This window comes from Corvus brachyrhynchos, unplaced genomic scaffold (genome assembly GCF_000691975.1).
Source record: "Corvus brachyrhynchos isolate BGI_N302 unplaced genomic scaffold, ASM69197v1 scaffold115, whole genome shotgun sequence".
Classification (NCBI taxonomy): domain Eukaryota; kingdom Metazoa; phylum Chordata; class Aves; order Passeriformes; family Corvidae; genus Corvus; species Corvus brachyrhynchos.
Window position 1 is genome coordinate 6,333,215 of NW_008239553.1, and position 15,580 is coordinate 6,348,794.

At 42.6% G+C, this 15,580-nt stretch overlaps 1 protein-coding gene across 2 annotated transcripts in view; it reads right to left on the minus strand.

Annotated features, from left to right (window-relative positions):
* Window positions 1–1,659: 1,659 nt before the first annotated feature.
* Window positions 1,660–15,580, minus strand: part of SLC39A13 (solute carrier family 39 member 13) — a 20,143-nt gene continuing 6,222 nt past the window's right edge. For both annotated transcript variants that reach the window (XM_017742176.1, XM_008639418.2), the window contains 8 exons: window positions 15,427–15,540; window positions 13,656–13,774; window positions 12,265–12,408; window positions 7,012–7,101; window positions 6,420–6,470; window positions 6,058–6,190; window positions 5,825–5,924; window positions 1,660–4,368 (listed from right to left, as the gene is read on the minus strand). In XM_017742176.1, the coding sequence (XP_017597665.1) occupies window positions 4,293–4,368; window positions 5,825–5,924; window positions 6,058–6,190; window positions 6,420–6,470; window positions 7,012–7,101; window positions 12,265–12,408; window positions 13,656–13,774; window positions 15,427–15,540 (827 nt within the window). In that variant the 3' untranslated portion in view covers window positions 1,660–4,292. The remainder of the gene's footprint in view (window positions 4,369–5,824; window positions 5,925–6,057; window positions 6,191–6,419; window positions 6,471–7,011; window positions 7,102–12,264; window positions 12,409–13,655; window positions 13,775–15,426; window positions 15,541–15,580) is intronic.

The following is a 15,580-nucleotide window of genomic DNA, read 5'->3' on the forward strand; positions in this document are numbered from 1 at the left end:
CATTGTGTCATCAGTTCTGGCCTCCAGATAAAATGACCTAGTGCTATGCTATGCCTAAACTACTAATTTAATGTCCAGTTTTGAAATCCTTAGGTTTAGGGGGGGGATTTTTTGTTAAAAGTAGTTTTAATTGTTTCCCAGGAGCAAATGTTCAACTGTAGGAGATTCCAATCCTTTCACCCCCACCACTACCTCTCCCCTTGTCACTTCTTGGTCTCTCGGCCACACTGAGCACAACCTAAACACCCTCCCCAGCACTTCTCCTAGCAACACTGCCCAGAACAGAATACTGCTTATCTCCCCTGAGCCCTCTGCCTGGTGGAAACATGCAGCAGCCACAGCTAAAGCTTGTTTTAACCACATTTCTGCATGATCCTCTTCTGCAGTTTGCACTGGACAGATGGGATTACCATCCATGCAGCTGCACATTAGTGCCTTCAAGGCAGACAAATTGAAAGGGCTGCTGTCAAAAGAATTTTCTTACACAGACCAGCTAAATTAAGTCTTCCACTTATTTTTCATTCCAGCAAGAATGAAAAATAATTTTCAAATACAATTACTGCTCTAGCTAACATGGAAAAACCCTTCAGTTGTAATAGCTCATTCCCAGAAACATCCAAATAGTCGCATTTCCTAAGTCTGCAATCCTATTATGTCACCCTACTCTCCACATGAGCTCCTCAGGCTATAGGTTTCAGAAGACAGGCGCTTCAGCAACACCATCATCTTAGAAAGTTCCCATGTATGAAACTCCTTCTAATTGTTCTCCTTTCTGTGGTACTGCAATTGTGTCAGAGCCATTCTTCATGGAGGCTGTGAAACAGGTAGCTGGTGAATTCAAGTTAATTTTGATTACTTTTGAGAAGGAAAAAGCTATGAGGGAGGGAGCTCATAGTACAGCCCAAGAGTGCAGCATGGTAAATCCAGGGACAGATTCCAAAATGTAGATTCCTGGCAAAATCCACAGACTTGCCCTTGATCACCTACCTGCCTTCATCTTCTTCCAGCTCTTGGGTTACAATTTTCCTTCTTTTTACAGAAGACTTTGGGTAAGAGAGAGCCATGCACCATTTATAGCTGAAAATCTTCCAAATGAAGCACTTCCAAAATACTCTGAACCCATGTTTTTGAAGGCTAGAGAATTTCCTTTTAGTCCTTTCTGGGCAATTGCTGCACACAACCTTTGATGACTGCACCTTTGTCCTACCTGGCAGGTATCCAGCTTAGTGTTAACTGAAACCAGACAGGCCTTGAGGTTTTTTGATAAAAAAAAATAACCGATTACAGCCAAGAATGGTTGCAGAACCCTCTGAACAGTGAAGTCAGAATGCAAGCTTTCCCCTGAAAGAGGAGAAACTTACTTGGTGATGCTTTTCAGGGAACCCAGAGCAGCAGTCAAGAATTATGATTGTACCACACTGCTCCTGGACAACAGTTCCATGGCAGTAAAAAGAAGAAACTGGATTAGAACTTTTTCTTTCAATTGTGAAAGGCTGAGGAAAGTCTGGCAGCAGCTCAGATTCCAGACTGCTCTAGACTAACCCAGAGATATGTCTCTGTAATTCAAATGAAATTTGAATTGAATTTTTAAATCAAAGAAAAGTAGGAACTTCAAAAAAAGCCCAAACCAACCAAACAAAATAACCCAACAACACAAACCAACATGGAAAACCATTTATTTCATCTCTATTGTCTCCATGCAGAGCAGACCAATACAGATGAAGGGGGAAAATGCATAAGAGCAGCTGAAAAAATAGAGCTAGAAAATACAATTCTCTCTGCATTTCCAAAAGTGACAAACGTGGTGGAGCGATGCTCCATTTCCTCCCAAGGCTCTCAATCCTCAGCCCCAGGGCTGACGCAGTAGAAATCTATCAAACCCCTCCCTCCCACAAGCCCCATGCTACCTCCTACCAGGGTATCTTCCCAAGAACCACAGACTATCCATGCCTGTGATAGCAGCCAAGAAAAACAGCTCAGAAATTCTTTCTTCAGTGTCATCCACTTCACATTCCTGAACGCTGAGTATAAAATCCTGACTGTGGTTTTCAGTCTTGGCAAGGCTCAGTGCTGATGCAACAACGCCAACTCATGGGCACTCACCTGGCAATGCCTCAACTTAAATGCCAGCCTTATTTTGGGAAAGAAATCTGAGAAACAGCAGGCACAGCTTTCTGTGCAAGCCTGCTTCCTCCAGAGTCCTATTACAGGGTCTGCTTAGCTGCAGTCCCTGGGCAGGGGGAACCCCCAAAGCTACAACCAGAGGGTTGGCATACTCCCTCAGTCCCTGCAGGCTAACTGGACTAATCATCCTTCCAGGAAAGCAGGAAGTGGATGCTACCTTCAGACCTCAAGACAACTGAATGATGGAGAGAGTAGTTGGCACAGGAAGACAACTTTGTAAAAAGGAATAAAACAATTGCACTAAGCCTCCCTCCTTGTTTCTGTGGAACTAGTTACTAATGTCAGTCCAGGGAAAGGAAAGCTGAAAAAATTTCAGACAGCAGTTCCTGGGCAGACAGAACTGCAAGCATGAGCTCTCCAGCATTCACTGAAAAGCAGGACAGGAGCTGTCATAAAAAAGAACTGTGTCAACAGTTCAGGAATCTCTTAGGGAAGTAATGCCTCTGCTGTGGGCAGCATGCCTGCCTTGCTGCTCTGACCCAAATTGCCCTCTTAAGGCACGAGCCCTCTTGGTAAGGCCCTGTGCAGACTGAAGAGCTGTACTGCTTTACAAAAGCTGTTAAAAGACTGAGCTAAGTTGGTGCAAATCACACTGTGGCATCTGCTTTGTGTTCAGTGACTCCGCTAGTTCAATCAGAACTGTTTTTAAACTAATTTAAGCAAAGCAAGGATAAGCTCTAGAGAAGGGATGATCTAGTAATTGTGCACATCTGTGGCAATAAAACATCCCTGTGGAATTACAGCCTGGTCAGCCCTGTGAGCTGGGATGGAAGAAAGCACCAGAATTTTATTTATTTTTATTGGTCTCAATTTGCCAAAAATTTTATCCCAAGCATCACATAACAGAAAACTCCTCTTAGAGCATACTAATTGTCACCTTTCGTATCCCTTTCTCACCTTACTTAGTATTTTCACCAGCAGTTTCAGCCTTCCCATTTAAAGGCTATCAGTATTATTTCTTATCCATTCATCCTCAACAGATGAACTCCACCATGAGGTAAGAACCCCAGAAACAGACTACCATCTACAGCACGCTCTTAAACAGTCTACACTGGACAGAGGAAAAGCTAATCAGTTATCAGTTATCAGCTGCTGACCAAGCTGTAGTGTTCAAGCACCTCTGCCGTGACAGTCTAGGGGTGCTGCAGCATGCTGGGCAGGGCTAACATGCTACACCTCAAGAAAGCTCTGAAACATGGTATGGGACAGATGGTGCCTGAATCAGGTCTCAAGAGCAGGCTCAGAGGCTTGTTCAGCTAATGGTTATGAGGAGAAGGAGCTCAGTCACAACAGCTACATGGCTTTCCCTCCAGATGTGAGCGAGCTGGTAGTATGGCAATTGAAGAAACATTTATTTATCATTTATCAGATAAACAGCTGGGGTGTGCTGGCTACTGGAGTGGTTAGGGCTGAGGCAAGTAATCTCCAAGCTGAGTCATTTAATTGTAGTGACTAACCCTAAAGTGCCTCAAGCTTTTGGCTCAATTTCAACGTAAACAAACACAGATCAAAAGAGCTGGACTGCTGAGGCCAGTACTACCTTTAGGAACAAGTGGTGTCAGTGAAACACTGGAGATCAAGTTGGAAATGGTCTCTTCCCCTCTATCTCATAGCACCATCAACTTCTCATGGATAGGGGGTCCTGGCTAAAGCTGTTTATTGTTGCTTTGTCATGCCTGTTCTGCCTCCAGCCCTTAAAGTGGTAGGAAAAATCCTTTCTCTTCATCAGCTTCAGGAATCGCCTCTGTTGTTTTCATGCAAGAGCTTGGGAGGTGCAGTTCCATCAGAATGAACGGAATGAAACATCATTCGTCCATAGTGGAGCAGTTGTTCAGTTCATTTCTGCCCAGTGTATCTTTTGCTCCATAAAAAGCAACCAACCAAAAAAAGAACAGAAGCCCTCATGTGTGGATTTTAGCAGAACAGGGATAGGAAAGCCAGGGAATGAAGTCTTGCACAGCCAGACCTCTCTCTCACCGGCTTCTCATTCTAGCAGCCAGATCTGCACACACACACACGTAGGAAGTAACATTAGTGTTCCTTATTGCTTTGTAAAGCTCTGAGTCACTGTGGTGGCTCTGGGAGACATCATAAGGTCTGCGCAGAGGTCACTCAGTTGTGAGCGCGAGTAGCACCATGACTGTAATGCCTGTACACAGGAGCAGAATTTGCTGCAGGGAATTCCTGGGAAAGAAACAGCAGAATTAGGAGGAGCCATAGACCAATCCCCATAGGCAGCCATGCAGAGCTCTCCAATGATTTGTTCTTTCCCCTTCCAAATCTACCACATGGAGAACACAACAGCTGTATGAAGTCACTAACATGGATGAGAAGATCTTCCCAGCACTCCAAGTAAAGAAGTAGGCTATAAACTGGCATGTACTTGTTCCACTCATCTGCAAGGCCCAACTCCAGGTTTCAAAATCAATTCAAGCTGATTCAGTCATGCAGCTATTCAGATACATATTCATGTCCTTTCACTCACAAGACCAGCACTTAGGCAGCATGTGCATAGACACTTTAGGGACTTCATCCAGCTAACTACAGTAACAGAAATAAAACCCAAAACAATAAAATCGGCCATTCTTTTAGCACTGTCTCAGGTTTATGCTGGATTGAAGTGACTGTGTGCCTCCCACCTCTGCATATTCTGCCAACAACCTCTACCAGCACAAGAGGTTACCAACCCAAATTAACATTTCTCCACAAAATGTTCCTACCTCCTCAGATAGAACTGTGGAGCTGTTTTTTTGAGCACTGTTTCAGTCAAAATTAACTAGGTGAACCAAGGCATCTTATTTGAAGTACTGAAGTTACTTGTCTTACTACAACTAAAATAGGAGGGAACATTCAGGGGCAGCTCTGCCAGCAGATCTGAGAGGGCCTTTACTGTGGAACAGCTGGATTTGCACCTGCTACAGCCTTAATTAGACTGCAAGAAACTAAAATAATACAGGAGGGAAACCCAAATATACCGGAATATATATACCAGTGCAGAAGAGAGATTTCTGAGGTGGATACAATGACAGACCATGAAATGCTGAGTGATAAAGAGAAGAAAACTATTCTTTTTCTACTCACACAGCAACACAGTGATATCTAATAAAAAATCAATAAGCAAGAGTGTAAAAACCAAATAATAAGAAGCATCACTTAACACAGTACAGTCAAACTCTGCCAACTGCTGTGAAAAGGAGGCTGCAGAAGCCCGAACTAATGGATAGGGTCAGAAAGGAATGACAGAAGGATAGATTCACATGTGGTTAACCAGACACACACACCTCTGTGGGGCCCTGGTTCAGACAGTCCCTACACCAGTACGTGCTGGAAGCTGAAAACACAGACTGGGCAGTGGTGTCCTTACTGGACATGTTTCCGAGGAACTTGCTCTATCTGACCCTGCTACATACTGTGCCAGCACAATCTCTGGGACTCACCCAGGTGAAGGCTCTCATGTTTTAGAGGGCCTTTGTAGTCCCATAAATGCAATAGATAGCACTGCAGTCTATTTTGATTCCAGCTTTGTCCATAGGATTTGGAAAGCTGGCAGTCATGCACTTCCAGAATAGGCACAGGAAAGGGTTATATCCCTCCCCCTGGCAGCAAGAATTGCTGCAGCAGAACAGGAGGGAGCACTTACCAAGGATTCTTTTCCTCCAGGAGATCAGGCACAACATTTACCAAGGCAATGTACAGGAATCCTCCAGAAGTGAAAGGGAGGATCCAGGCTACTGTTTCTCCTGCACAAACATGGAAAGCTTTGGTTATTACTGAGACAGAGCCATGGGAAACAACACAAAAGGGAAAGAAGATACACAAGGATGACAAGCATTGCCTCCCCCCAATTCCCACAGAGGTCCCAGGGAACCTTACCTGCTCCTTTTGGTGACTGAGCACATATTGCAAAGCAGGCTCCTAGAATTCCCCCCAGAGCTGTGGAAAGCTGCATCTTGGCTGCACTCCAGCGGTCAAAGCCAGCCCGAAGTAGGATTGCAAAGTCTCCAACCTAAGAAAACCAAGAGCTGACAGTAAATAAACATGAATACTAAGCTGTCAGTCTCAAAGGCCATTTCAAACAAGGCCAGTGCTTCAAAACTGTTCTTGGTTTTCTTAGTCTCCCCAGAGGGAGCAGCCTTCAAGAAGACAAGAAAAGGTTAACCAGACTCAGACCTCCTCTTAGTAGATGAAGCACATTGTAATCCCCCTCACAATGGCAGGATACAAAGCCCTCTCACCTCGTGTGGGATTTCATGCAGGAGAATGGCCATTGTGGTTAGGAACCCAACCTGCAGCACAGAGAAAGTGATTAGGAAACAATCCCAGTACTCCTGGATGAATCCCATCAGGTCCCATACACTTACAGGGATCCAGCTGGAGCACCAGATCCCACATGACTGCAGGGTTGACTGGGAGTTTATCATTCTCACAGTCATGGTGCTCCAGCTTGGGCAATGAGAACCCCATAGCCCATCATCAGTGCTGAAGACCAAAGCAAAAATGCATTAAATGTCTCTGCCTTGTTCATGTCCCTGTTTCTGAGGTGACCACTCTTACCATGTTATTTCTGGACTGCCTTTTGAGTAGATGAGGGTAGGTGAGCTAATCCATCCCCTAATGCCAGTACAAATGACTGACATGTCCCAAATTTGAAGAAGCTCTGCATCAGAGGATCAGGATAAGGTTGGGTTTTACAGTAGCCTGCGTTTTCTTAGACAATTCCAGAAAGTAGGAAGGAACTCCTCACATTTTTTGGCTGTTTTGCATGTTGTATCACACTTGAGATAAGGCCTCTCCATTTCAGTACACAGCTGGGGACAGAAACCTTACCTTTCTGCTAACCAGGAAGCTGGCTGCTACTGCCAGGCCGTGTGTGAAGTTATCAATGGTGTTGGCCAGCAGATTGAGGTATCCACTAATCTGCAAAGAGAAAGAAGGGCCCCTGATAAAGGAAGACACGTAAGAAGATAAAAGAGAGCACATGGCTTAGACATGGGTTATGCAGTCATGATCAGATGGGAAAGGTCAGACCGTGATGCTTCTGCTGAAAATCTTAAACTATGTCAGTGTTTGAGTACACATTAAATGTAATTTTTCGTTTTAGAGTAAAACTAAGTTTTAGGGTAGGCAAGTATTGTCTGAGATTAGAATAATTACCATATGCAAATGATGAAGAGCTTTAGAAACAGAAAAAGAGAAAGGAAAAAGAAGAAAGCCAAAATTCAAGAATATACTTAATTCTAAGTCAAACCAATTTTAGCTAACACTGACTAATTTACACAGGTGACTGACTTCAAATATGACTTGATCTTGTTTTCAAGTCATGTACTTTAATATCCAACTGTTAAAATATCTCCTCTTGAAAAGCTGGCAAGAACAATGCAACAGAACAAATGCTGATGGAATGGCTTTCTATAACTAAATAAATCTTCAAGCATTGTACCAAAAAAGTTCGTGCTTGTGGGTTTGCTTTCCCTTAACAAAGAATCAAAAAGAGAAGATAGTGATGACAGTCACCAAAAAGCCACCTACTACAAGGCTGGATAGCATGTACCAGCATTTGCATATAAACGCATTTCTTAAAATTATAAGCATAAAGCAGCTGCCTTCCTCACAAGACCATCTCCATATTAGACTTCCCTATCATTCTAACTAGGGTCACCTCCTGACAAAATCTGAGTATTTGACCTGAAGTGATTTACGATTTACCCCAGCTCTTTAGCTCATAGGTTTTTGGGGGTTTTTCCATCATATTTAACAAAAACTACTGCATGTGGGTCCTGAGATACTGCAGTTCACTATATGGCACTTCAGTTTAAATTATTATCAAATGGGTGTTAGCCCATATATCACGCTGTCTCTGGACTGCAAGAACTCCAGATACAGGGCAGTATCCAATGAGTGGAGAGACTACCTAGAAACTGTGAAGCATTAACCTCTTACTTCACCATAGCATCATATGCCAAAGTTCCACTGGACAACCACAAGTGCTGATGGACTTCATTAGCTCTTTTTGGTCTTGTGCTCTTCCCTGTTTCTATCAACTCTGCTTGGGGCACCTTTCCTGTCTGTCATTTGTATGCCACAGCTCAGGAGCCTTCTGTCAAATCTCTCTATCCAAAGCACCAGCATTCTGCAGGGCACTATTACTGCACTATCTTGGGGCACCTTTGTAGCCTCTAAATTTTTTAAAGTGCATTGATGACTAAATATGAAAATTAAGCAAAGCCTAGCTCACTTTTAAGTAATAATCTAAGTAACATCTCCACAATGAATGCAAAAGAAGATCCCTGCATGTTTTTTTAAGAAAGGAAACACAAATAGAAGCATGCAGGCAGACCCAAGAATGGAGCAGTTTTACTTCTCATTCTTGATACTCTCATTCCTAGACAGTCAAATATGACTGTCTAAAATTCTCCTTTTCATGCTGTTTTTTTACATGACGGCGTTTTCCCACAGGATAATAATAATTATTCACAGAAGTTTTGCACAAAAATGCCTTCCCATACCACCGTATAGGGAAAAAATAGACTTCATGATTAAAACATTATGACTTTTTGTTGTCAGTGGCTTGGGCAAAAGCTGTCACTGAAAGAAGCAAAGCTTTGGAGTGCTCAGAAATAAATTGGGTTGATTTGACAGTTATGAGCCTCTGACATTTACATTCTGCAAATCCCTAATAGGATGTTCTCATTGCTCATAAAGAGCACAGCCAGATGAAGTGTTTATGTTCATGATTCAGAATTAATGTCACTGTGTAATAAAACATACTTCCACAAATCAACAAGGACCCCATGTGCCACAGGGAAAAAGAAAGAATAGGCAAGGCAAAAGTACTGTACACAATGTTTTTACTTGAGGGAATAAAGGCTGCAAGGAAGGACAGAATTGATCTATGTTTGCATGGAAAGAAAACCTCCCACCTGCCGTTTTCAAGCTAGGACAAATTCTAGCAGCAGCTAAAAAGCAGAAGTTCTAACATATATGCGGACAATAGTCAACTGATTACAGCTTACTAATCATTAAGCCCTGAAGGGTGACTATGTTCATTTAAATAGTATCTTCCCCTTTTTGTCTGCTGAAAAAACAGGGGGTTCTGAGTGAATAGGAGAACCAAAAAAATCTGTCAGGCTATGGATTTCACTCTTTTCTTCGCGAGTACCTACTCTGCTCACTCCCAGCAACACCGCTTCCCTGCACGTGCCCTGCCCAGCAGCACGGCGTGGCAGCCACGTCCCCAGCCAGGCGGAGCTGCCCGGCAGCATGCAGCGCCCGAGCTCTGACAGGGCATTACTTTGCATTCCTCCTCTACTGTCATGCTGATTTTTATGAAACTTGCAGAAATTTGATCACCCTCAAGACTCCTAACCTCTCTTGAACTCAAGGAAATTAATTATGGGTTCAAAAGTTATTGAAAATGAAGGGCAGAACAGATGGACAGACAGATGGAATGACTGCTTATGTTGTTGCCTAAGGAAACAGGCTAACAACGCAGGAGTATCTTGGTAGGTTTGATAATTTCCACCCTACCAGGAAGACTATTAAAATATTCGAATTATATGATCAGAAGGTAGAAAGTTAAAACTACACCCATTAAGTCCTTGGTTTCTAATTCATGCATATCGACATACCGTCTGAACAGATGTGTTAGGATTTTAAAGCTAGAAGGGCTCTCCATGGTTGTCTAAACCTTCCACATAACACAACTGAAAGAATTTAATTTAACTTGTGCACAAAGTTCATTGTTTCTTAAGCTACAATATACTCTGTAGAGAGCAGCTTAAACCACAGACAAGTGACAAAAAATCTGTTATCTCTAAGGTAAGTTGGTCCATTGGCAAGTTCCCCTCAGTTAGAGAGTTGTCTCTAAGTTCTAGTCTGCTACTGTTTGCTGTAGCTGTAACTATTCAAATTTAGTCATTCCTCTTACACGGGTATTTGCATACTCTAAGTGACCCTTGATCTGTCATGACTACAGAGCTAAACTAAAGAAAACCACTTATCATGTTCTGCAAACTTAAAATATTATTTAATCTCTTTCCTGACTCCTTCACAAATTATCAGTAGTATTTTGGATATTTGGAATAGCACTACTGGAAAAAGTCAGATAGCTGTTTCATTACTGCTATACAGAAAGAGGAACTCTCACCTCTCCTCTTACATATTGTTTCCTACTCACCCATCCTCTTCTGGCTGTAGCATCATAAGGGAAGAATGTGTTCAGACAATTTCCTACAGTAACCCTCATATGATTTTCCAAGGCATTGACTATCTAGAAACTATCCCTATCTTGTAAATACGATCTGCAGTCCTTCTTAATCTATTCCTTGTAATTACATGTATCAAAACCTGTTAAAAATTTAGCACTTTTGATGAAGTTACTCAGTTTAGCTGCTATCACTGACTTCATGCAGTCACAATGTGCCATTTATGTAATGCAGTACCTGCAAATGTGAAGATACACTGTTTTTATAAATAATGACTTAGAAAAATCATATCCCACCAGTGAACAGATTTGAGGGGGGCTGCATTAAACCAGTCTCTTTTGATAACATAGAATAACAGATTTTTAATACAGCTAATATTAGCAAAGTTTATTAGAATGGGGGAGAAAGTTATGTTTTATATACATCTGTCGTGACCTTTATTAAACAATTTTATGCCTGAATAAAAGGCAGGAAAAATGTCTCATTGATAAGCATTTATCTTACATAAAATCATATCAATTAGCATTAATTACCTTTTTTTTAATATTAGCACTATGCCCTGAGTAATTGTATCTCCTATCAGTGTTTCATTTCTACTTGAAATCAGCAGTCTATAGTTCCTTATATAAACCCTTCCAAAATTAGGGCACAATGTTTCATAACCCAGTAATACTGGTGTCTTCACTACTACCACCTCTAGAAACATCTACATGGCACCTTGCAGTTTGTGCAGTGTTATGTACAAATTACATGAATGTGACAGATGTCAAAAATACTCAATGACCTCAGCATAACTTTGATGTTCTGTAGGAAGAGCTATAAAGTTACAGCAAAACAGATTTAAAATAGAAAGACTGAAGAGCCTCTGCCTGACCACATATCCAGCTTTGGGCTAGTTCATGCAAGCACACTTTCTGTTTATAGCTACTCTCATACAATCTTGCACATTTTTATGGGCTTTCAAACTCGAATTGTAGGTCCTCCTTCACCAAAGCAGTTGTTACTCTTCCACTTGTAATGTTCACTCAGAAAAGGGTTTTCCACAATACAAAGATAGTAACATTGAACTGAAAGCAAGGCCAGTGTAAGGGTTATCCACTTCCCAATGGTACAGGACTCCTCTTCCACCTCCAGTCCTATAAGCTTGCTGATCTCCCTTATCCCAGCACTACAGGCTGCCTGTCTACATGCCAAGCTGATTCAAGAAGTTAAGTTAGGAGAGAAACAGACCGGGGGGTGGGAGGTGGGTGTGTGGGTGTAGACAAGCAAATTCTTTGCCTGTTTAGCTCCCTGAATAGGCTCATTGTGAGGTCAGATGAGATCCAGTGCAAAGGAAGCAATGGGAAATACAGGTTTGGAGACAGAAGTGGACAAGAAGTCCTTTTTGGCAGCAGATAAACTGATAATCTGAGAAACTGAACCTTTAAGTTCTACACCGAGTAGCTTCAACACACTTCCTAAAGGTGTCAAAACACTTCCAAAAGGTGCCTTAAAAGGAAAAGTACAGCTCACAATCAGTACAATGCAGGCAGTAGGGAACAGAGAAATCATGGTGCAAAAAATCAGGCAAATGAAGACATACTGACTATAAAATACAGAGTAACAAAACATGAAAGTCTGTATTCTTGGTATCAGAATTCAGCCAAAACACACATCATCAGACTTATGCCTTTATAATACTGGCTTTGCCTCTTCTGCATACGCTGCAGTGTAGATTTTCTCCAAGTCTGCTATTTCTTCCCTGCTGTGACCAGGACAGACACTTTGACAGAGCAAAATTAACCACAACTTGAACACTGAGTTCCCCACTCAGGAACAGTTTTTTCCACACACAATTCCTGACTAAAAAGTGAAGGGGAGTTCGTGCGTGTCTTACCTTGATTCTGTTGGGTTTTGGACCAGACTGGAGAGAGGAGCCATTACACTGAGCTCGTGTTCTTTGGGACTGGCCTGCCACCTTTGGCAGGGGGCACCCACTTCCATTGGGAATCTTTCCAGATGGTGCTTTGGAATCACAGTCCTAAGTTAGGGGAAACAAACTTGTCACTGAATTTTTTTCAGTGATGAACATGCATGAATCAGGATCAGAAATCCAACCTTCACCCTTAATCCTTTTGTCCTTACAATGTGACTCAGCAGCTTTGACACCCCAGTTTAATAACAACTGCCAGAAATGAGACAGCTTCAGAGAGCATTCTGAGATCTGCCCTGAAAGGCAACAAGAGCTAAGACCTCCCAGTCCTCAAGAGAAATAGAAAGAGGAGGAATTGGAGTCACAGTCCCTTGGCATGGGTCAGGTTTCACTAGAAAGATAAGGGACTGAGCCTGCCCCGCCTGTGAGCAGCTGCTGCCCAGAGAAATACAACTCCATCTGGGCAGGAGATGGGAGGGAAAAGAGTCTTGCTCTCCCCAGTGCATCAGAATAACGAAGTCTACAGAATTATTCTACATCCAGGATCATCATCTTCCAAACAACAAGACATTTATCTAGGATTTCAGCCTCTCTCTAAATGAGAAGATGAAGTTCCCTTCAGGCATTAAAGTCTCACATTGAGTCAAAGTTAACAACTAATTGCTCTTATGTAGCACCTGACCTGCAGTTTCACCTCTCAAAAGTCATGGCACAGCAAGGAATCAACAGTCTAAAGGAGCTGCAACTAGGAGTTGTGCAGATGTCTGAAGACTAGGTGCTCTTCTCTATCTTGGAATTGCCTTCTGGTACCTCAGCTACATCTCCCCTTTGCAGCTGGGTGACTCCTTTGAACTTAGTATCACCCGGCCAGACATAAACCCCTTCTACCACACAGTTACCCAAACAAACATCTGGTCCAGGACATAACCAAGAAGAAACATCTTCAAGAAGGCTGGCCTTTGTCATGACTGAGAACTCAGGAAGAGAATGAGTCATGATGGGTCAGTGGAACATGCATCAGCAAGCTGCCACCCCTCAAAGCTTACTTGAGCAAAAGTCTCATTTGCAGAGTGCTGCAGCTCCCAGTCCCCACAAAAGAGGAGCTCTCTTTTACACTTACGACATAAAGAACAAAACCAAACCAGAAGTGAGAAATCTCAGTCAAAACCACAGAACAAAAGCCTGAAGATGAAATCTACTCCTACAGACCAGAGGCAAAAAAGTGGCAATGGGCAACAGACAAGGTACTCACAGCTACGGGATCATTTCCTGATGCTGTCAGATAGGGCAGATAAGGTGTTTAGTACAGAGCTTCAAATATAAGAGCACTCCCTCCCCTCAGGCTGCTAACTTACCATACCAGGGTACTCCTCCTCTTTCTCTAGGAAGATCTTCTCTAGCACCAGGAAGGTCAGGAAACCAATGATCACCCAAAGACCCAACAGCTTCTGCTGCTGAAAGCTCTGCCCTTCTCCTGAAGGACAAAAGAGAAATCTTCATGTCTCTATAAAGTACATACTTTTTCATGCAGTTCCAAGACAAAAAAAAATAAACGACAATAGAAAAACTCCATGCAAGGTAAGAGGAGTAAAGACATCTCAAAACAGATTAGTTTAACTCGCTCATTCTTGATCTAACAGATATCATCATCTTGAGACACTCAGAGTGAGAGCTACCATCCCTTTTTCTGCACTAGCTCAACCCAGAATATTTCCTGACAACACTGGGAATTTCCCTGAGCTCCAGAGGCAAGTGAATATTACATCAACAAAAATCCAGCAGCTATACCTACTGAGCAGCAAGCCCTGACATGAAATCTGCCATTAGTGGAATTACAGACTCACCTTCCCCTTTCTGCCACACCTCAGCAAGTTATTAAGCCCAAAGCTATAAACTTCCTTTTCAATTACAGGCAAGCTTGTGAGATGATAATGATAACCCATTCAGCCTCACTGCAGAAATGGAAATTACATTGCAATGGAAGAACAGAACGACTCTGTAACAAGACTTACATGGGTGAAGGAAACCTTTATGCTTCAGGTCAGTCTGAGAGAAGCAAACAAGCTTAAGCAGGAAGACAGAGTAATTTGGGAACCACTGTAGAAAGCGGTGAAAAAAAGGACAGCAGGTTCTGCTGACAGTGCTAGTGCTGTGAGGAAGAAGAAGACTAAAGGCCCAGCAGATTTGAAACCCCAGGACACAGGTGCAAGAAAGTCTGGGAAACCCAGGGCATCATCTTCCCTCTCTCACATTTTCAGCAGGGAAATGACTTCTTGGTTTCTCAACAGGTGGGATGCAGCAGCACTTGCCTTCTATGATATCAGTTTGCTGAAGCAGAGAGATACAAACATCACAGGTTTCAGCAACCTTGGCTATCTGAGGGATGAAGGAGCTACACTGACAGCACAAGGTCTATACCAACTCAGTGTTTAGTTTGCTGGCAAATACAAGTTTCTGCCACCTGCATTTCCTTTTTCTTTCTCTGTGTGACCCTCCAATCTTAATTATGGCTCTATAGACAATGTTCCATGATTTCTCATGGAGCAAAGATTACAACACATGAGCTCCCATAGATCAAAGCATCCAACAGAGGGGGCCCAGTTAGTGCCTAGAAAGAGGCTCTATGAGTAACACCGTTATAGGGACAGATTTGTTAAAAAGGTGCACCTGATTCCCAACTAAGATGGTGAACATGGTCATGTATCAGGCCACATACACATTCATAACCTGCCATAAGGTTAAAGAAGCAATCCCTTTCCTTAAAGAAAGGACGAAGGAAAATCAACAGAGATTTACAGGAGTCCAAGGCAAGACAGAAGTCAACAGACAAGAAAACCATTCCAAGTTACTGAACATAAAGAAACCACAGCCAACTGAGGAAGCCTCTAATTTCAAAGTCTTTGGAGGACTGCTGAATACAAAGATGAAGTATTATGTGTGTTGTTTTTTTCCTCACATCCTTCCCTAGGCATTTGCTTTTATATACTGCATGAAAAAGGATACCAGCCTAGACCAGTTTTTGGGCTGCCCCAGACTGGCTGGTCTTGGGCCTTCAAGATGGAACAGACTCAAAACGTAGCAGAAGGCATAGGACAAGCTGCTTCCAGGGACATAAGACTCTCATACCTGTTGTTGCACTGCATGTGTAGGCCCAGGCTTCAGGAAGCAAGTGCAGAAACACATTTCCCAGTAGTCCACCAATTGCAAAACTCAACAACTGCTTCAAACGGTGTGACCCAGCTAAATTAAAAAAAAAAAAAAAAAAAAAAAGGGAAAAAAA